The sequence below is a fragment of the Hemiscyllium ocellatum genome, chromosome 20 (genome assembly GCF_020745735.1).
Source record: "Hemiscyllium ocellatum isolate sHemOce1 chromosome 20, sHemOce1.pat.X.cur, whole genome shotgun sequence".
Lineage (NCBI taxonomy): Eukaryota > Metazoa > Chordata > Chondrichthyes > Orectolobiformes > Hemiscylliidae > Hemiscyllium > Hemiscyllium ocellatum.
The window spans coordinates 24,225,939-24,244,175 of NC_083420.1; the positions used below are offsets into that span (position 1 = coordinate 24,225,939).

At 38.6% G+C, this 18,237-nt stretch overlaps 1 protein-coding gene across 5 annotated transcripts in view; it reads right to left on the reverse strand.

The window, feature by feature from the left end:
- Positions 1-8,462: 8,462 nt before the first annotated feature.
- slx4 (SLX4 structure-specific endonuclease subunit homolog (S. cerevisiae)) overlaps positions 8,463-18,237 on the reverse strand; it is a 31,058-nt gene continuing 21,283 nt past the window's right edge. For all 5 annotated transcript variants that reach the window (XM_060840627.1, XM_060840626.1, XM_060840625.1 and 2 more), the window contains 3 exons: positions 15,566-15,668; positions 14,544-14,999; positions 8,463-9,704 (listed from right to left, as the gene is read on the reverse strand). In XM_060840627.1, coding sequence (XP_060696610.1) covers positions 9,335-9,704; positions 14,544-14,999; positions 15,566-15,668 — 929 coding nt within the window. In that variant the 3' untranslated portion in view covers positions 8,463-9,334. The remainder of the gene's footprint in view (positions 9,705-14,543; positions 15,000-15,565; positions 15,669-18,237) is intronic.

Here is an 18,237-nt window from a genome sequence, read left to right on the forward strand (position 1 = left end):
AGTACTTTTTGAATATTGAGATTGGTTTATTTTCCTTGGACACAAAAATAGTAGATTTTAAGTAAATATATATGTGAAATATCTTTACCTGTATTGTGTAAACATTATCCCTTTGCCTTAATTCTCCATGACAAAGGTTAGTGTGAAAACATCTTTTGATGTTGGGTGCTAACTGTAATCATGCAGTAAAAAGTAGGGGTAAAGTGGCAAATAGTTCTGATATTTGTGCCAAAATTGCAAGGCCATTGCACATCTTAAAGTTTTGACATTCAATTTAAATTAAACATTTAGCTTCTGACTAATTGCACACCTAAACAAGGTAGGTGCCATCAGAAGTATGTACCCTAATTATTAAGTGATTATGTTTCTCAGAGCACAGCCTGTGGACAAACTCATGAATAAACTGAGTTTAATATCCTTCTCCATCCCTGCTGACTTAATTGAAACTAGATACATACATGAGGAAAGATTGAGAAGATAACGTTTTTTAGGTGTGTAGCAGTCTTGTGTGGACATAACTACTGTATTGAATCAGTTGGGCTGAATGGCCTGTTTCTGTGCTGTATGACCCATGAAGTTTTATGGAATAGAATCTGTGCTGTCTTTTATTAAATATGCACACCTTCCAGCAGGAGCCCAGGAGGAGAGATTTGGTGGGAAGACTGACCTCTTCAGAACAGTGAGTCCCAGGACAAATTGTGAAGACTCTCCTAACCCTGGCTCAGATTTGTGAAGTCTTCACTGAGAAGTAATTTATTAAATGAGCGCTGCTATTTCTGTTGTTTATGCCAACTCTACTTCTAAACTTAAGTTTCCTGCTCTCTAATCCAAACCACCGTTTTAGTTTTTGGGAGGGATGGAGGTGGGGGTAACATGTAGGATGCTGATGAAAAAAAGATGTTGATAGTTCACATTAAATGATTGGAATGTGAGAATAATCTGAATTATAAACATCTTTTCTCCACCAGCACCTGACACCTACTACCACCACCCCAAACTATATCATAAATGCTGTTCCATCCACACTTCCCTTCAGCTCTGAACAGTCATCCAGATTCAAAAAGTTAACTTGCTTGCTCTCCATAGATGCTGTCTGACCTGCTTTGATCTCCAGCATTTAATGTTTTCAGAGTAAATGGAGAAGCTACATTTATATCCCATGTGCATATGTACACCTATTGAGTTGGTAGATAATCCTTTTAAAAATTCCTTTGCAGCTGAGATGAGTTTCTTTTTTATTCATTCAAGATATGTGGGCATTGCTAGCTGGGCCCACACTTATTGCCCCTCATAGCTGCCTTCTTGGACCACTGCAGTCCATTTGGTATAAGTACACAGTGGCTCAGTGGTTAGCACTGCTGCTTCACCGTGCCAGGGACCTGGGTTCAATTCCAGCCTCAGGTGACTGTGCAAACTCCACGCAGACATTCTCCCTGTGTCTGTGCAGGTTTCCCCCAGGTGCTCCAGTTTCCTCCCACAGTCCAAAGATGTTCAGGTTAGGTGAATTGGCCATTCTAAATTGTCCACAGTGTTCAGGGATGTGTAGGTTAGGTGCATTAATTAGGAGTAAATGTAGAGAAATAGGAGAATGTTGTGGTTCTGTTCGCCGAGCTGGAAGTTTTTGTTGCAAACGTTTCGTCCCCTGGCCAGGGGACGAAACGTTTGCAACAAAAACTTCCAGCTCGGCGAACAGAACCACAACAACGAGCACCCGAGCTACAAATCTTCGCACAAACCTTGAATAGGAGAATGGGTCTGGGTGGGTTGCTCTTGTTACAACACTGGGTAAACCTCTCTGTTAATTTTAAACCAGCAACTGATGAGATTTACCAAAAATTCAAATTTCAAAAACAGCCAGCTGTCAGATCTTCTCTTTATATCTTCCTCTGTCTTCTTCTTCTTAGGGATTTCTGTTTCACAGGTCACTGATTGAGAAAGGTACCTTTTTAAGAGAGCTCTGACTAGCAGCGTACTTCTGTTGGTAATTTTTTTAGATTAGATTAGATTACTTACAGTGTGGAAACAGGCCCTTCGGCCCAACAAGTCCACGCCGAAGCGCAACCCACCCATAGCTAACACTACGGGCAATTTACCCCTTACCTAACACTACGGGCAATTTAGCATGGCCAATTCACCTTACCCGCACATCTTTGGACCATGGAAGGAAACCGGAGGAAACCCACGCAGACACAGGGAGAATGTGCAAACTCCACACAGTCAGTCGCCTGAGGCAGGAATTGAACCCGGGTCTCTGGCCTTGTGAGGCAGCAGTGCTAACCACTGTGCCGCCGTGCTGCCCACGGTAGCAGTTCTCTCCCAACTGTCCAATTTTTCCTGGTATTATACCCCCAAAGCATCAAATTGTGTCATTGGCTTTTAATATTGTCAATATACTAAACTTAAACTTGATGGGAGTGTGGATTTTTTTGGGGGTGGGGGGGGTATAATTTAAATTGGTTGGCCTGTTTCAAATTTGTTTTTATCTCCAAGCAACCAGCTACACTAGCTGCTGGACCAAAGGTTTACATTATATCTTGTTCAGAACACTTGGTGCTGTCAGGTAGTTCTGCTAACTTCCAACTTTCTTAAAGGTACAGTGAACCCATATCTTCTTAACACTCATCAGTGGGTCATTGTGGACTTGGTGGGCCAAAGGGTCAGTTTCTACACTGTAGGGATTCTGTGATTTATGATCCAAATGCTGTTTGGGGGTTAATTTCAGGATTTTAACCCGAAACACTGAAGGAACAGTAATACAAATTAATTGCAACAGATAAAATGTGTTGATAATGTCTTGATACAGTGTCACCTTTTAACATGATAAAATGTAAATAAATCAAGGTGCTTCACAGGAGCATTATAAAAGAAAATTTAACTCTTGAGTCACATGAAGGAGATATAATTATGACAGTTGATCAAGAGTTAAGCTTTAAGCACCACCTAAAGCAGGAAAGAGCAGTAGAGACGTTTACAGGGAATTATGGAGCTTAGCACCAAAATACCTGAAGGCAAAAGCACCACTGCTGGAGTGAGAGAAATGTCAAAATTGTAAATGCAAGAGATTCCAGAAGACTGCGGGTCTGGAAGAGATTACACAGAGGGGGCTGAGGATGTGAAGACATTTAAAAAGAGCGTGAAAACAATTTATTTCTGACACTCTGCTGCTCCATCCAGAATATCCTTTTTCTTCAAGGATCCCTTCGCTTCAATATCTGAGTAGCAGAGGATTTTCGTCTGGCAGTCTTTCACACTACCATCAAGCAAGGCATAAGGTCAAGGAGTTAACACTTCACATCCTTAGCTGGATCTAGCAACAGTTTAGTCAAGATCAAGAGGAAATTGGAGAGGCTTGATATACAAACAGACCGATCAGTTGCCTCGGAGAATGTGGGTTAGAGATCTCTCAATGTGACAGCCACAGAGTTATTACTTCAAAAAGGATCTTGGGACAATAACATCCATTCAGGTCTTGGACAACAAGTCAACTCTTTGTAGGGAAGAGGAGATAGAGTTTATGGTAAGTACTTTGTCAACGTACTGGGCGAAATAATTTGATTGGGTTCCCCTGTACAGTGACTGGTGGAATGGGAACCTTCACACTATATAAAAAAAACTGACGTACTAAAATAATCTGTCTCAAAATAAACAGTCCATGAATAACTGAGATGCCAGTGTTATTCAATGTACTTAGAAAATAATAGGGAGCCTAAAACTTAATGAGTACTTGACAAACTGCATGATAAAATGGGGTTTAAGTGCAGGAGTTCTATTTGGTGTACTGCTGGTTTGAACAAGAAGCTGGGAGCTGATTGAGACAATAGTTCCACAGGGAACCAAAGACTGAATAACGTGTCCTTATTAAATATTTAGTGAAATGTTTTAATTACAGTTTAATTTTAATTTTTAATGTTATTAAATTATATTAAATTTGATAGATACAGAGGCATGTGATTTGTATATATTAAACACCTGGAAGTAAATTTTTAAATGCTTAAGGTGCAAAAGATTTATGGGAATAAAATATTTTAGGATATATTTATTTATCTTGCGGTATATAATAAAGGGGTAGTTTTTCTTTGTTCTTTGCCTCTGATTATTTTTTACTATTAATATATTTTCAAATAATGATTTTGAGAGTTTAGCAATGAATGTCCCACTTTTGAGGTATTTCAACATGTTGCAAAATATCAGTTCAATTAATCTGCCATTTCCTTTCCATCATTAATTCTCTTTCTAAGTCCAATGCTCACTTTGTTAACTTACTTTTAAAAAATATTAATGGAAACTTTTATCAATTTTTATATTTCTGGCTAAGTGTCTCTGGTATTCTCATTTTTCCTGTTTTTAAAAAAATTTTGGTCAATCTTTGCTTATTTTTGTTCTATATTCCGTCTTCTGACCTGTCGCCTGTCTTTGCACAATATCCTTTAAGTTTGACATTATCTTTTAATATTTCTAGTTCGTCATGTATGACAGGTTTGTTCCTTGAAATTTTTCATGCTCATATCTTCTGTATATTTTGAAACAGTCCCTTAAATGTCTGCAATTAAATCTCTGTTGATCTGTGCTTTAATTTGCCAATTCATTTTAGCCAGTTGTGCTTTCCTTCCCTCTTATTTGTCCCTCTTTAAATTTATAATAACACTTGGATGCACTCTTCTTTCTCCCTCATTTGATGTAAAAATTCAATCACATCATTGTCTCTGCTATCTAGGAGCTCCTTCATGGAGATCATCAATTAAACCTATCTCATTTCACAATGCCAGGTTTAGTATAGCCTACTGTCTGGTTAGCTCCAGAACATTCTGTTCTAAGAAATGTCCTGAAAATATTCTGTGAAATTCTCATTCAGGTTACTTTTGCCCACTGATATTTCCACTCGGTATGTAGATTAAAATATCCTAAAATTATCACCGTGCCATTCTTGACAAGGTCTCATTATTTATTCCATTATAATTCACAATCTTGCATGGGTAATGTTAGGGAGGCTGTATGCCACTCTCAGTTATCTTTTATCATTTGATTCGTACCCAAACTTTTTCCCTGTCATAGTCTCCTGAACTTCTCATCTTTTTCAATGGTGTTATTAACATTATTAATAAACACCCCCTCACCATTTCCTATTTCCCTCCCATTCCTAAACGGTGTCTGGAACATGTTGCCAGCAGAGGTGATAGAGGCAGGTATGATAGATTTTTTTAAGATGCGTCTGGACAGATGAATGAGTAGGTAGGGAGCAGAGGGATACAGATGCTTAGGAATTGGGCAACAGTTTTAGACTCAGGCTTGGAGGGCCGAAGGGCCTGTTCCTGGGCTGTAAATTTTCTTTGTTCTTTGTCCGAGACCCTTCAGGTCCGATCTGTTCTTTCTCAAATGCTGTGCGCATTCAGAAACATGAGTAGATACTGGTGGTGTAGCCATACTGCAAGGGCTCATCCAGGAGCAAGGTACAGGACCATGAATGAATTGTCAGTATTATTGCTTTGGTAACATCTAGCACCTTCCACTGTTTGATATCACGTGGAGCAAATTGAATTGTTTGAAGTGAGTGAGGTGAGAAAGTGAAGGGGAGATAAATCTAATTGAACATTCTAAAGGGCAGATGACACACTGTAGTCTGTGAAACAAGTAGGACCACAAATTGTAGTTTTAAGCCTCATCAGAAATTGAGCATTTGACCATAATTAAATTATGTTTAAAATTAACAACTTAAAGGGTGCAGTCCCCTAAGATCTGTCTATTACCCTTCTACTTTTGAACAAACAGAGACCCTGGCAGTGTCCACAAAAAAAACCCTAGTTTAAGGTAAGCACCCATGCAAAAAGGCAGCAGAAAAAGAGATGAACTATTAAGTTACCAAGGTAAATAGCTCTCCACACTCAGAGTGCTAAATAAAAGTAAATAAAAAATGCTGGAAATCAGTGGGTCAGGCAGCATCCGTGGAGAGAGAGCAAGCTAAAGTTTCAAGTCTCGACTCTTAATCATTTTCTGTTACAAGAAAAAAGTTTGCAAATAAAAGACAGGTGTTGAGACAGTAATATTTCATATTTTTACGCACCATAATTGTTTGTGTTCCTGGGGTCTTGTTCTTCCCAGTAACTGTAGAAATATTACTAACAGTTTGCTCATACTAAGGAAGATTAGTTCCATTTTGAGATTTGTAGCTCAGATTGAAGTTCTGGATGTAGGTTTGCTCACTGAGATGGAAGGTTCATTTCCAGACGTTTCATCACCCTACCAGGTAACATCTTCAGCGAGTCTCTGCGCGAAGTACTGCTATTGATTCCTGCTTTCTATTTATATGTTTGGGTTCTTTGGGTTGGTGATGTCATTTCCTGTTCTTTTTCTCTGGGGGTGGTAGATGGGGTCTAACTCGATGTGTTTGTTGATAGAGTTCCAGTTGGAATGCCATACTTCTAGGAATTCTTGTGCGTGTCTCTGGCTTGTCTTAGGATGGATGTGTTGCCCCAGTTGAAGTGGTATCCTTATCTGTATGTAAGAATACTAGTGAGAGATGGTCATGTCTTGTTGTGGCTCATTAATGTTCATGTATCCTGGTGGCTAGTTTTCTGCCTGTTTGTCCAGTGTAGTATTTGTTGCCGACCTTGAAGCATGGCATTCCAACCAGAACTCTATAAACAAACTCATCGAGTAAGATCCCACCTACCACCCGCTGAGAATAAGAACCAGAAATGACATCACTTCTGGAAATAGCATCACCAACCTAAACATATAAATATAAAGCAGGAATCAGTAGCAGTGCTTCACCCAGAGGCCCACTGAAGATGTTACACCTGGTGATGAAACGTCTGGAAATGAACCTTTCAACTCAGCGAGCAAACCTACATCCATTAGTTCCATACATTAGTGAAATTGAATACTCTGACTCACTCTAGGTTAAAAAAATTATAAACTGCAACTGTCCTTCAACAAGACAAGAGCTCATAACCACAATGGAATACTTGTCCGTGTTATAATCTGTGAAAATTATGTCAACAGCCCAAATGGGAATGACAATGATGAAAATCCAATAGCTAGCTGACTGAAACCTTCACATTAGCTGCATTGTGATGTTGGGAGAGGATAAAAAGGATATAACAGAATGATCTAGAGCTCAATTTTGGGATTATTTCCTTTTAATTGAACAATGATTCTTTAAAATAAACCTTCCTGTATTATAGAAGTGGCACTTTTATTTTTAATTTTAGATTTTTTTTTCACTAAATCATCATAAGCTGAGGGTGACCTGACAGAATGTGGAAAAGTGAGATTTAGGATGGAGTGGATAATCAGTCTTTTTTTCTAGAGTGAAAATGTCAAATACTAGGGGACGTAGGTTTAAGGTGAGGGTAGCAAAGTTTAAAAAAGAACTTGCTTCACATATCTCTGTTAACAGAGGGTGCTAAGTGTTTGGAATACATTGCCTAGAGAGGTGGTAGAAGCAGATTTGATTAGCAAAATTTAAGAGGCATTTCAACAGAGATATGAACAAGCATTGAATAGAGGGATACAGACCATTTGCAGGAGCGGGGGGTGGGGGCATCATGGGCTTGTTTCTGTGCTGTACTGTTTTATGTTGTAGATCAAAGACTGGTGATTTCACTTCATTCAGTTTGTGTCTCCAAACAGAATAACAAGACTGATATGCCTGTTGATTTCCCTAAGGTGAGCAACACAATTAATTAAAAACACAAAGTAGCTGAAAGGAAGAAATTCAGACTTGGTTGATAACCAATATTTACCAATTACTGAATATTCCAATTTAGTCCTGTTGTATGCAAATAATTGACAAGTGAAAGTGGAACCTATGCAAGATCTAAAGTGTGAACTGATTCTAATATGCCATTGGGTTGCTCAAAATAAACAATGTGTGTGTTGGGTTTTAAAGAATGTAAAGAAGCCTTGGTTATTAACTTTTCAACCCTAATAAATGGAATCTATTCTTACCTGTTAAATGACTTTATTCATAAATACAATCTTGTTCTAGCTCAAGCCTTGTTCATTTTAATAGAAAGTGATGTCCCTTTTGAGGTCTCCACTGGCAAAGCTCAAGAAGCTAATCAATGTACAAATAACATCTGTGGCCCCTATAAATCTACAATCTGCTTCAATTTTCCTCATTCCACCATTTACAATTCCATTCATTACAACTTGAAGTTCTAACTTTGAAACAACTGGGTTCTAGTCATTATAATTACAACTATGTCATTGGGCCAAGATGAAAACTATTAAAATTTCTGATGACAAGCATGTGAATTACTTGCATAATATGATTTAATATTAAATGGAGTGAAGAAACTTTCATGATAGTATTTTTTAAGAATTTATACTTTTCTTAAAAAATGAGTGCTTTATCTTTGTGGGAGCTACTTGAGACACAGGTTCATGAAGGGTAGGAAACATCACAATGATTAAAAGTGCATCTTTTTTATTTTTTTGTTAAAATGTTACAATTGTATCACTATTACATTTACACTTAAGTGCAGCATTTACTAATAATTACACATATTAACATTTTGGGTAAAAGCATATTCATTTCAGGTGTCACTAGTTATCAAAACAGCTAACATTTTATTACAAATAAACACACACAAACAGGCAAAATGCATTCTAGTTTTTTTTTCATTTACGTATATACCAAGTATGAAAGAATTTCTTATCTCACTGTGTACAAATATGGTTTTTCTGAATTAGATCACCACCCCTAAGTTGGAATATTAAAGAGGAAACAAATACAAGGGAACATAATTTGACTAAATTACTTGGTTACAATGAAGGAGGCTGTTTATTGCCTGCATTTATTTCAGGTTAAATTGCTTATATTTCCTTGCAATGCTCCTATCTCCAGCTAAAATAATGATTTGCCAGTAGAGCTGACAAAGGAACAGTCAATGTAGTATGACTAACAATATTCAAAACAGTGGCACTTCTGTATGCAATTCTCCTTATTTTACAGTTTGTTAGTAACATGATTTAAACAAAAATTCAGACCTTGGACAAGAATTTGGCTGAAAGAAAGTCAATGTGTTCAATTTTCATTTCAGGTCATACCTTTGTCATATTTCACACTCTCATTACAACAGTGCTGGCTTTCATGATGGTTCTGAGGTAGGGCAACAGTTATTGAAATATTCTATAGGAGCACCACATTACTTCGTGGCACAGCAGTTAATGCTGTTATGTCTAAAGTGGTACTGTTAAAAGTGCTACTAATGTGTTCCTTGCCTGAATGTATAATCAATCATACTCATTACAAAACAGTTTCCAAATCAGATGGAAATTGCAGTATGATTTCTACTACAAGAGGAATGTTTAGTTGCTGCTCCACCAGCACTTACCTCTTCTTGTGGCACTGACTGAGCTTTCCTTTTCGCTGTTTTTCAATGCCCTGCTTTCTCCTTTTCAACATTTCCTTCCTTGCTCTAGCTGTGGTAAAAGTGATACACTGGGCATCAAGAAATTCAAGCAGTTTCCCTTTGGAAACCTTTATCCCATTTTCCTTAAGCTTCTGGTGGAGGTCTGACAGTTCAAAGGGCTTGTATTGCACGATTTCACTATACAGAGATAAGTCTGACAGAATATATTGGCGTATGGCCTCCTTGGTATCTGCTTCACGGATTATTGCCTGTGATGGAGTGATTCCATCATCCTTATCATCATCCGAATCTGTGCTTAAGACGTTGTCACATTCATTAGCCAATAGCCTAAAAGAGGGAGAAAGATGAACAGGGTTTATTTATACAATCCAGGTAAGCAATCTGTCATAAAGTATTTTTAAGAAAATTACTTTAGAAAGCAATTTTGGCGGTTTTCCTACAATTTATACTGAGCTACAATGAATTCCCAGGTATAGGTTGATTGAGATGAGTTAGTATTGGGAAACAAGTAATACATGGTTTTCTTAATATGAAAGAGTTTCGTAATGATGTTTTTTTATTGAGGTTAAACATTGTGGATAAATATAGTTCTGCTGCTCCTGGATGCCCAGTTTTGCTTAATCTGTCCTATTTAGCACATTGGAAGTATCAAATAATGCACTGGACATCGTCTACAACAGGCCTTCATCTCCACAAGAACTGGGTAGTGGTTACTCTTGGTACTGTTGTTATGAAGAGGTGCATCTGTGCCAGGTAGATTGGTCAGGATACAGTTAAGTGAATTTTCCCTTCTACCTGGTTCCTTCACCTGCCGCAGACTCTGTCTAGCAACTATGTCTTTTAGTATTCGGCCAGCTCAATCAATAATGGTATGCTACTGAATCATCTGTGTTGCCAGACATTGAAGTCTCCCAATCAGAGTATATTGTGTGCCCCCACCACTTTGCCTCAGTATTTCTTCCAAGTGGTATTCAACATTGAAGCATACAGATTCATCAACTGACAGATAGCAATAGGTGGCAATTAGAAGGCAGTTTCCTTGCCCATACTCATGTTTTTCTTGATTCCATGAAACTTAATGGATTCTACAGCCAATATTGAGGACTCCCAGGTCAATTCCTTCCCTGCTGCATATCACTTTGCCATCACAATGATAAGAAGTGGCAATAATGTCTGGGACATTGTAAGGATTGATTCCTTGAGAATAACTAGGTCAGGCTGTTGCTTGACTGATCAGTGGGACAGCTATTTAGCACTTTTTTCACAAAAACCACCAGTTGGTGATAAGGAGGTCTTGCAGAATCAACAGGGCTGGGTTTGCCCCTGTTGTTTCCAGTAGTTAGGTTAATGTCAGGTGGTCCCAACTACTTTAATTTCTTTGTTTTGACTTCAAAGCAGTATAATACAACTGAGTGGCTTGCTAGACCATTTCAGAGGGCAGGTAAGTGTTAACTGCATTCCTGGGCTCCAAAGACGCACATAGGCCAGATGAGTTAAAAGAAGCAGATTTCCTTTTCCAAAAGAGATTAGTACACTGGATCAACAGATAGTTATATAATTGGTCTCAGGCTAGTTTTTAAAACCAAATTTCATTAAATTCATATTTCACCATTTGCCATGATTGGATTCAAACCCACATTCACCAAACATAGGCATGGGAATTCTGGATTACTAATCCAGTGACAGAACCACTTTGCCACCAGCTCTCCTAAATTAAATCAAAGGTCGTATTTCTATCTTCAAACTTGCTGTGCTTTGATTCAAAGCTGTAGTTGTTACATTGAGACAGAATTAGGGCAGGTGTTCAAGTTATGTTATGCATCTTCGCTCTTCAGAGTCTTGGTAATTTACAGCAAGAACTACAAAGGCATTGTTCTTTCACAAAAGTTGCTGTGTTGCCAATGCCAACGCAAATCTGGACAGATGGTGGCAATGGTATCACACTGTCGCATCAGAGCTTTCTGGGTGCTTCTTTTCCAACAGAGCCTTTTCGTTGCTTTCCTGGTTATCCCACTGACTATATCCGTTACTGGATGGCTCAGGGAGAGGCACCAAAATTCTTTGTGTATGTCTGGATCAATAGGAGCATATTTTCTAATGGATTCCTTAGTATTTCAGTGTTGCAAGGTTAATAAAACCATACACACAAGTCAATTCTGCAGAATGCGAGGTCTATTGATTTCAGCAAGCCAATGCTCAGGAGTTTTACTGCAAAGCTGTGTTACTCTGGGTGAATGTGGTGGTGACAAAACCACAGTATATTACTAGTCCATTCTCACCAACCATAATTCTTCCCAGGCCAACTAAACTTACTCCTTATTTGCATCAAAGAGGAAGACCTCAGGAAGCCTTTTTTACAGGGGGCAAGTTTAAGAAGCTTATTGAAATCTGCCTCAGATCTCCTGAATTTTTAAGTAGCTAAACTCACTTTTTCATAGTACAATGTTTGAATATGTATTGCCTTGTGAGAGAAATTGGATCAAAACGTAAAACACGATGACCAATAAGTTTAGGGAACTAATAGGTAGGACCATGGGAAGCATCAAGGACCAGAGGGACTTGATGTACATATTCTAGTGGTCGCTTAACTTCGCAAGACAAGTGGATAAAGTGGTTATGAAGGCATGCAGGAAATTTGCCTTTATTAGCTGAGGCATAGAGCTTAAGAGCAGGGAGATAATGTTGGAAATATATAAAACATTGGTTAGGCTACAGCTAGAGTATTGTGTGCAATTCTGTAATCCATATTACAGGAGGGATGTGGTTACAGTGGAGAGGGTGCACAGCGGATTTACCAGAATGTTGTTTGGGCTGCAGAGATTGAGTTATGAAGAGAGATTGGGTAGACTGGAGCAGAGGAGACTGAGGGGGACATGTTTGAGATGTACAAGATTGAAGGTCACAGGAAGGTTAGACAGAAAGAAACTCTCTTCAGTGGAGAAATCAAACGAGGGCACAAATTTAAGTTAAGGGGCAGGTTTAGAAGGAATATGAAGCGGGGAAAAGAAGTTCACCCAGAGGATGGTGGGAATCTGGAACTCTAAGAGTAGTAGAGGCAGAACCCTCACAACATTTAAGCAGTATTTATGTATACTGGATGTTCTGGATGGTATGTTGCCTCCTAGGTGCTCGGGTCAGAGATGTCACCGATCAGCTGTAGAGCATTCTGAAAGGGAAGGGTGAACAGCCAGTTGTCGTCGTGTACATAGGCACCAATGATATAAGTAAAAAATGAGATGAGGTCCTGAAAGTAGAATTCAGGGAACTAGGAGAGGGGTAAAAGAGGAGGACCTCAAAGATATCTTAGTAGCATCCTTAAATACAGGTGAGGTGCCAGAGTACTGAAGAGTTGCTCATGTTGTCCCCATGTACAAGAAAGGTATTAGGGAAATTCAAGGTAACTACAGACCAGTGAGTCTGCCATCAGTGGTGGGAAAGTTGCTGGAGAAGGTACTGAGGGATAAAATCTATTTTTATTTGGAAAAGAATGGGCTTATCAATGATAGGCAACATGGTTTTGTGCGGGGTAGATCATGGCTTACCAACTTAATAAAGCTCTTTTAGGAAGTGACCAAATTGATAGATGAAGGAAGGGCTGTAGATGTCATATACATGGACTTTAGTAAGCCGTTTGATAACGTTACCCATGGTAAACTAATGGAGAAAGGGAAGTCACATGGTGTGCAGGGTGTTCTAGCTGGGTGGATAAAAAACTAGTTGAACAACAGGAGACAGAGTAGTAGTAGTTGAAGGGAGTTTCTCCAAATGGAGAAAGGTGACCCAGTGGTGTTCCACAGGGGTCAGTGTTGGGGCCACTGTTGTTTGTGATATACATAAATGACCTGAAAGACGGTATTGCTGGTCAGATCAGTAAGTTTGCAGATGACACAAAGATTGGTGAAGTAGTAGAAAGTATAGGGGACTGTCAAAGAATACAGGAGAATATCGATAGACTGGAGAGTTGGGCAGAGAAGTGGCAAGCAGAGTTCAATCTGGTCAAGTGTGAGGTGATGCATTTTGGGAAGTCTAATTCTAGAGCAAACTATACTGTAAATGGAAGAGCCATGGGAAAAGCTGATGAGCAGAGAGATTTGGGAGTTCAGGTCAATTTGCATCCTGAAGGTGGCTGCACAGGTGGATAGAGTGGTCAAGAAGGGATATGGTATGCTTGTCTTCATCGGATGGGGTATGGAGTATAAAAGCTGGCAGGTCATGTTAAAATTGTACAAGACTTTGGGTCTGCTGCATTTAAAATATTGTGTACAGTTCTGGTCGCCACATTAACAAAAGGAGGTGGACGCTTTGGAGAGGGTGCAGAGAAGGTTTACAAGGATGTTGCCTGGTATGAAAGGTGCTAGCTATGAAGAGAGGTTGAGTAGGTTAGGTCTGCTTTCATTAGAGAAAAGGAGATGGAAGGGGGACATGATTGAGGTCTATAAAATCACGAAGGGTATAGACAGAGTAGATAGAGATAAGCTTTTTCCCAGGTGAGGGATTCAATAACGAGAGGTCACACTTTCAAGGTGAGAGGTGAAAATCTTAAGGACGATATACACGGCAAGTATTTTACAGAGGATGGTAGGTGCCTGGAACGCATTGCCAGTAGAGGCAGGCACGGTAGATTCATTTAAGGTGTGTCTGGACAGATGCATGATTAGATGGAGAGCAGAGGGATACAGGTGCTTAGGAGTTGGATTTGGATCAGCTCAGGCTTGAATTGCCGAAGGGCCTGTGCATGGGCTGTAAATTTTCTTTGTTCTTTGTATGTACACCTACGGTGCCAAGGGATAAGACTATGTGCCAAGTGCTGAAAAAATATATCAGAATAGTTAGGTGGTTGCTCTTGACCTTTTCTCGGAGGTAGATGCAGGAAAAATCTCTACCGTGATAAGCTATAACAATATCCGAAAGGAACATGGCTCTCTTGATGATTTCTGTTGGCTACCAGAACTAGCTGTTGCCTGTACAGGAAAATAGATATCTCTGAAGACCCAAGATCCTACAAAGTAATTGGTCAGACACTTTGTATTAGCTCAGAAGGTTGATCTGCAAACAAAGTAATTAAATAACTCAATTTTATTTCTTTCACCATATTGACTTACTTGAGGTTTTCCTTCAATTTAGTCACTTTATTCTTGTCACTGAACTCAGATTCTACTGACCCACCTTTGTGATTCAAAGGAATCCTCACTCCATGATGAAGAGGAGCTTTGAGAAGAAGACAGCTGGTTAGCCACATCAGAAGCAACGACTTTCAAAGGTGATTTGGCTTCTAGCCCATCTGACTGAAGCACCAGGCTTTTCACTTTTCTTTTAGAAGTAGTTTTAAGGTGACCTTTCATTGCTCGTTTGCTGGTTTCTGCTGAAATAGATTGTGACTGTTTTTTGGAGTGTGATTTCTGTTGGTTTCTTCCCGATGAAACTGGCTGGGACAGTTTGTTGGTGCCCACTTTTAGTTTGCTAGTTAAAGCTGGGATTGTTTTCCAGGTGCAAGGGTGTGAAGATGATATTTGCTGCTTCGATTGGGTGTCAGGATCAGGCTGAACGACTTGATGTGTATATTGATAAATCTCTTTTAATTTCAGAATCATTTTCTTCTTTGGCAGAGGTCGAACACCAAACCTGGAAGAAAACAAAAGAACTAGTTCTGACAGAAACATTTTCAGATTATAATACAAAGCACATGTTTATAGTGCCATTTTCAACTTGTCTCTCTAAACCACCACCAGCTATCCAAACACATGTAAGAATGGCACAAAAGGGACAATACCCTGTGATTAATTCTGATTTAAAAGACGCTGCTTTAATACCTGAATTAATTCAATGAAATGATACCTTCAGAAAGTGCAAGATAATTTAGTAAGAAATGGAACTCTCATGCCTATATACTAACCATAGAAACCACCAATTCAATTCAAATGATCCATGCCAGTGCTTATGGTCCATATAGGGACTTTCACCATTCTCCTTCATCTAACCCCATTAACATATCCTCTGTTCCTTTAGCTTCCATTAATGTATTTCTATTACCGCCTCAACTAATCCATGGTAGGGAGTTCCACATTCTCACTTAGTTTTTCCTCTCTGAGATTCTGATTAGATTGTTCATGAAATCATTCCTTTATTCAGAAATGAAATACAGGAAAACGCTGTTTCAATTACACACTTGGCTCCAACCATCTTCTTACTTGCTCAGTTCTTTCTTTAGGTGTGGGGTGGCCATTGTTGAATAAGGTGGTTCTGGAGTGATGGGAGCCAATGAAAGTTGAGCTTTCTTTCGGTTGACAGGGGCTGAAAAGAATACAAATCGGTGAAAGAAAGATACAATGAGTCAAAAAGAAGCCTAAAATACCAAGAAATGTATTACAATAATGAAGAAGGCCTCATTTAATCTGGAAAGTTACATATTTCTATATTGTGCACCAGCACCAAGACTTCTTCACCTATCCCAGAACACTGTCTATGATTGTGGAGTTTAACTTTGTTTTCTCCATGCTCACAGCAAATCGCTCAGCCGGGTTTCAAGTTGCCTACAAAAGGTCAGTAATTTTGCCACTCAGGGTTGAGCAAGAAATTCACCTTATGGTCAAAGTAGCTCCATTACGCACAGTGTTTGGTACTGTAATGACTTTTGACTCAAAAGCAGTAAAGAGCACAGTGGCTCAGTGGTTAGCACTGCTGCCTCACTGTCTGTGTGGAGTTTGCACATTCTCCCAGTGTCTGTGTGGGTTTCCTCCGGTTGCTCCGGTTTCCTCCCACAGTCCAAAGATGTGCAGGTTAGGTGAATTGGCAATGCTAAATTGCCCCTAGATCTAGGTGCATTAGTCAGATGGAAGTGGGACTGCGCAGGTTACTCTTCAGCAGGTCGGTGTGGACTTGTTGGGCCAAAGGGCCTGTTTCCACACTGTAGGAAGTCTAATCTCATGTAATATAAATACGTAGTTTATTCAAACGTCTATGGAATCTGTAATTATTTGTCAGTAAGTTTAAAAGGAGCCTTTTTCTTTCCCTTTACAATTGATACAAAGTCTTAAAAGTTATAAATTTTCTTGCATAAAGACTACTGGACCATGTGACCTGGCAACCATTGACCTAGAAGCAGTTTCAACACAGGACGAAGTAAAAGGCAAAACTCTACAGATACTGGAAATATGAAAAAAACATCACTGGAAATATTAAGCAGGCCTGGCCACATTTATGGAAAAAGAGTTCTGAATCTGGAATGACACTTCTTCAGAATTAAAGAAGTTAAAAAAAGCCACATGACTAGCAGACAGAAAGAGGAACTACATGCAGAGAGTTTGGAGACTGAAGGCAAATCAGCTCACAGATACAGATTTTTAAAAAAGTAGAGACAAAAACGAACACAATTCTTGTAAAGAGAAGTTAATGTGTCACAAGGAAAGGTCAAATCTTCTGGATGGAAGATGACAGGAACTCTTGGTGCACGCTGTCCTGGCAAAAAGATCTTGAATTTGAATGATCTGTGTATAGCTCACAGTCACTAAAGAGTGAAGTTTTTTTTTAAAGTGTCTAAATCATAAACTAGAATGTTATTGTTTAGTCGACTGAAGAGTAATTTCAGGATTATAATGACACAAGTAAGAGAAGCATGGATCTTGTAGCTGCTCCTGGAATTGCAGGCTTGGGTAAATATTTAGTATAGGTTTTTTTTAAAAAAAAATTATTACAGTCATTATAGTTTACTAATATAGGATTTTTAATTCATTTTGCTTCATTAACATTCAATAAAACCCAAAAAAATTTTTTTTGTTAAAAATTGACTTGTTTAAAAACAAGCTTCAGGGCATCTACAGTGAATGGCTGAGAGTTTTTTTATTCTAAATTCAGAAGTTAGAAAAGACCGTTTTTGAAGGGTTTTTGTTTTTATTTTACATTGCAAAGGGTTTTTTGGAAAAATAAGGAGTTGTTTACATTGCGGAGAGTCCTATCCATGGTCAGCTCTGGAGAAGTTTGTTTTTCTTCAAGGAATTTATTGAAGAGTCATCGTTTTCTCATTGTTAGTCAGCTAAGTTCATTTTATTTAAGTTTTATATTTTTGATTTATATTTAATTGTTTTTCCATTTTAACATTATTTTCTGCAGGTAATGAAAGGTAGCTTATTTTATAGGCGTTATTGAAACTTTTTTTAGGCTTAGTATTATTAAGGGCATATATGAAACAGAGTGAGATGGCTTGTAGACTTAGAAAAGTTATTACACTGCAGGATTAGTCAGATAAATGGGTGACTGTCAGGAAAGCTAAAAAGGTCATTCAAAAGTCTCCAGTGGCTATTCCTCGATCAAACAGATATTCAGTTTTTGGAACCATGAAAGGTGCAGCATTTGACAAGATTTAATAGAATTATTGTTATCGAGAACTCTCTTGCCAGGGGCACACACAGGAGATTCTGTGACAGTGAGTGTAAATTTAGGATGGTTTGTTGCTTTCATGGATTAAGGAAGTCTTTACATGTTTCACGCATTTCGTTAAAGGCGACATTAAGAAGCCAGTAATTCTTGTACATGTTGGTAGGAATGACACTTTTAGGGAAAAAAATAGAACAGTACAGTGAATTTTAAGAAATTAGATAGAAGATTAAAATATCGAACCTTATTAGTAGTAATATCTGGTTTACTCCCAATGCCAAACTCAAATATAGGAAGGAACAAAAGGTTAAAGGGAGTTAAGTCAATGGCTGAAGTCAAAAAGGATATATATAACCTAAACTGGAAACAGACTGATATCTTAACAGGGAGATTTGATACAATAGCAGTGTAAATAGAGGATTGATGGGGAAGGTTCTGAATGTGAGGAGAGCATGTCAATTCGAAAAGAAAGATAACACAGAGTCAGAGT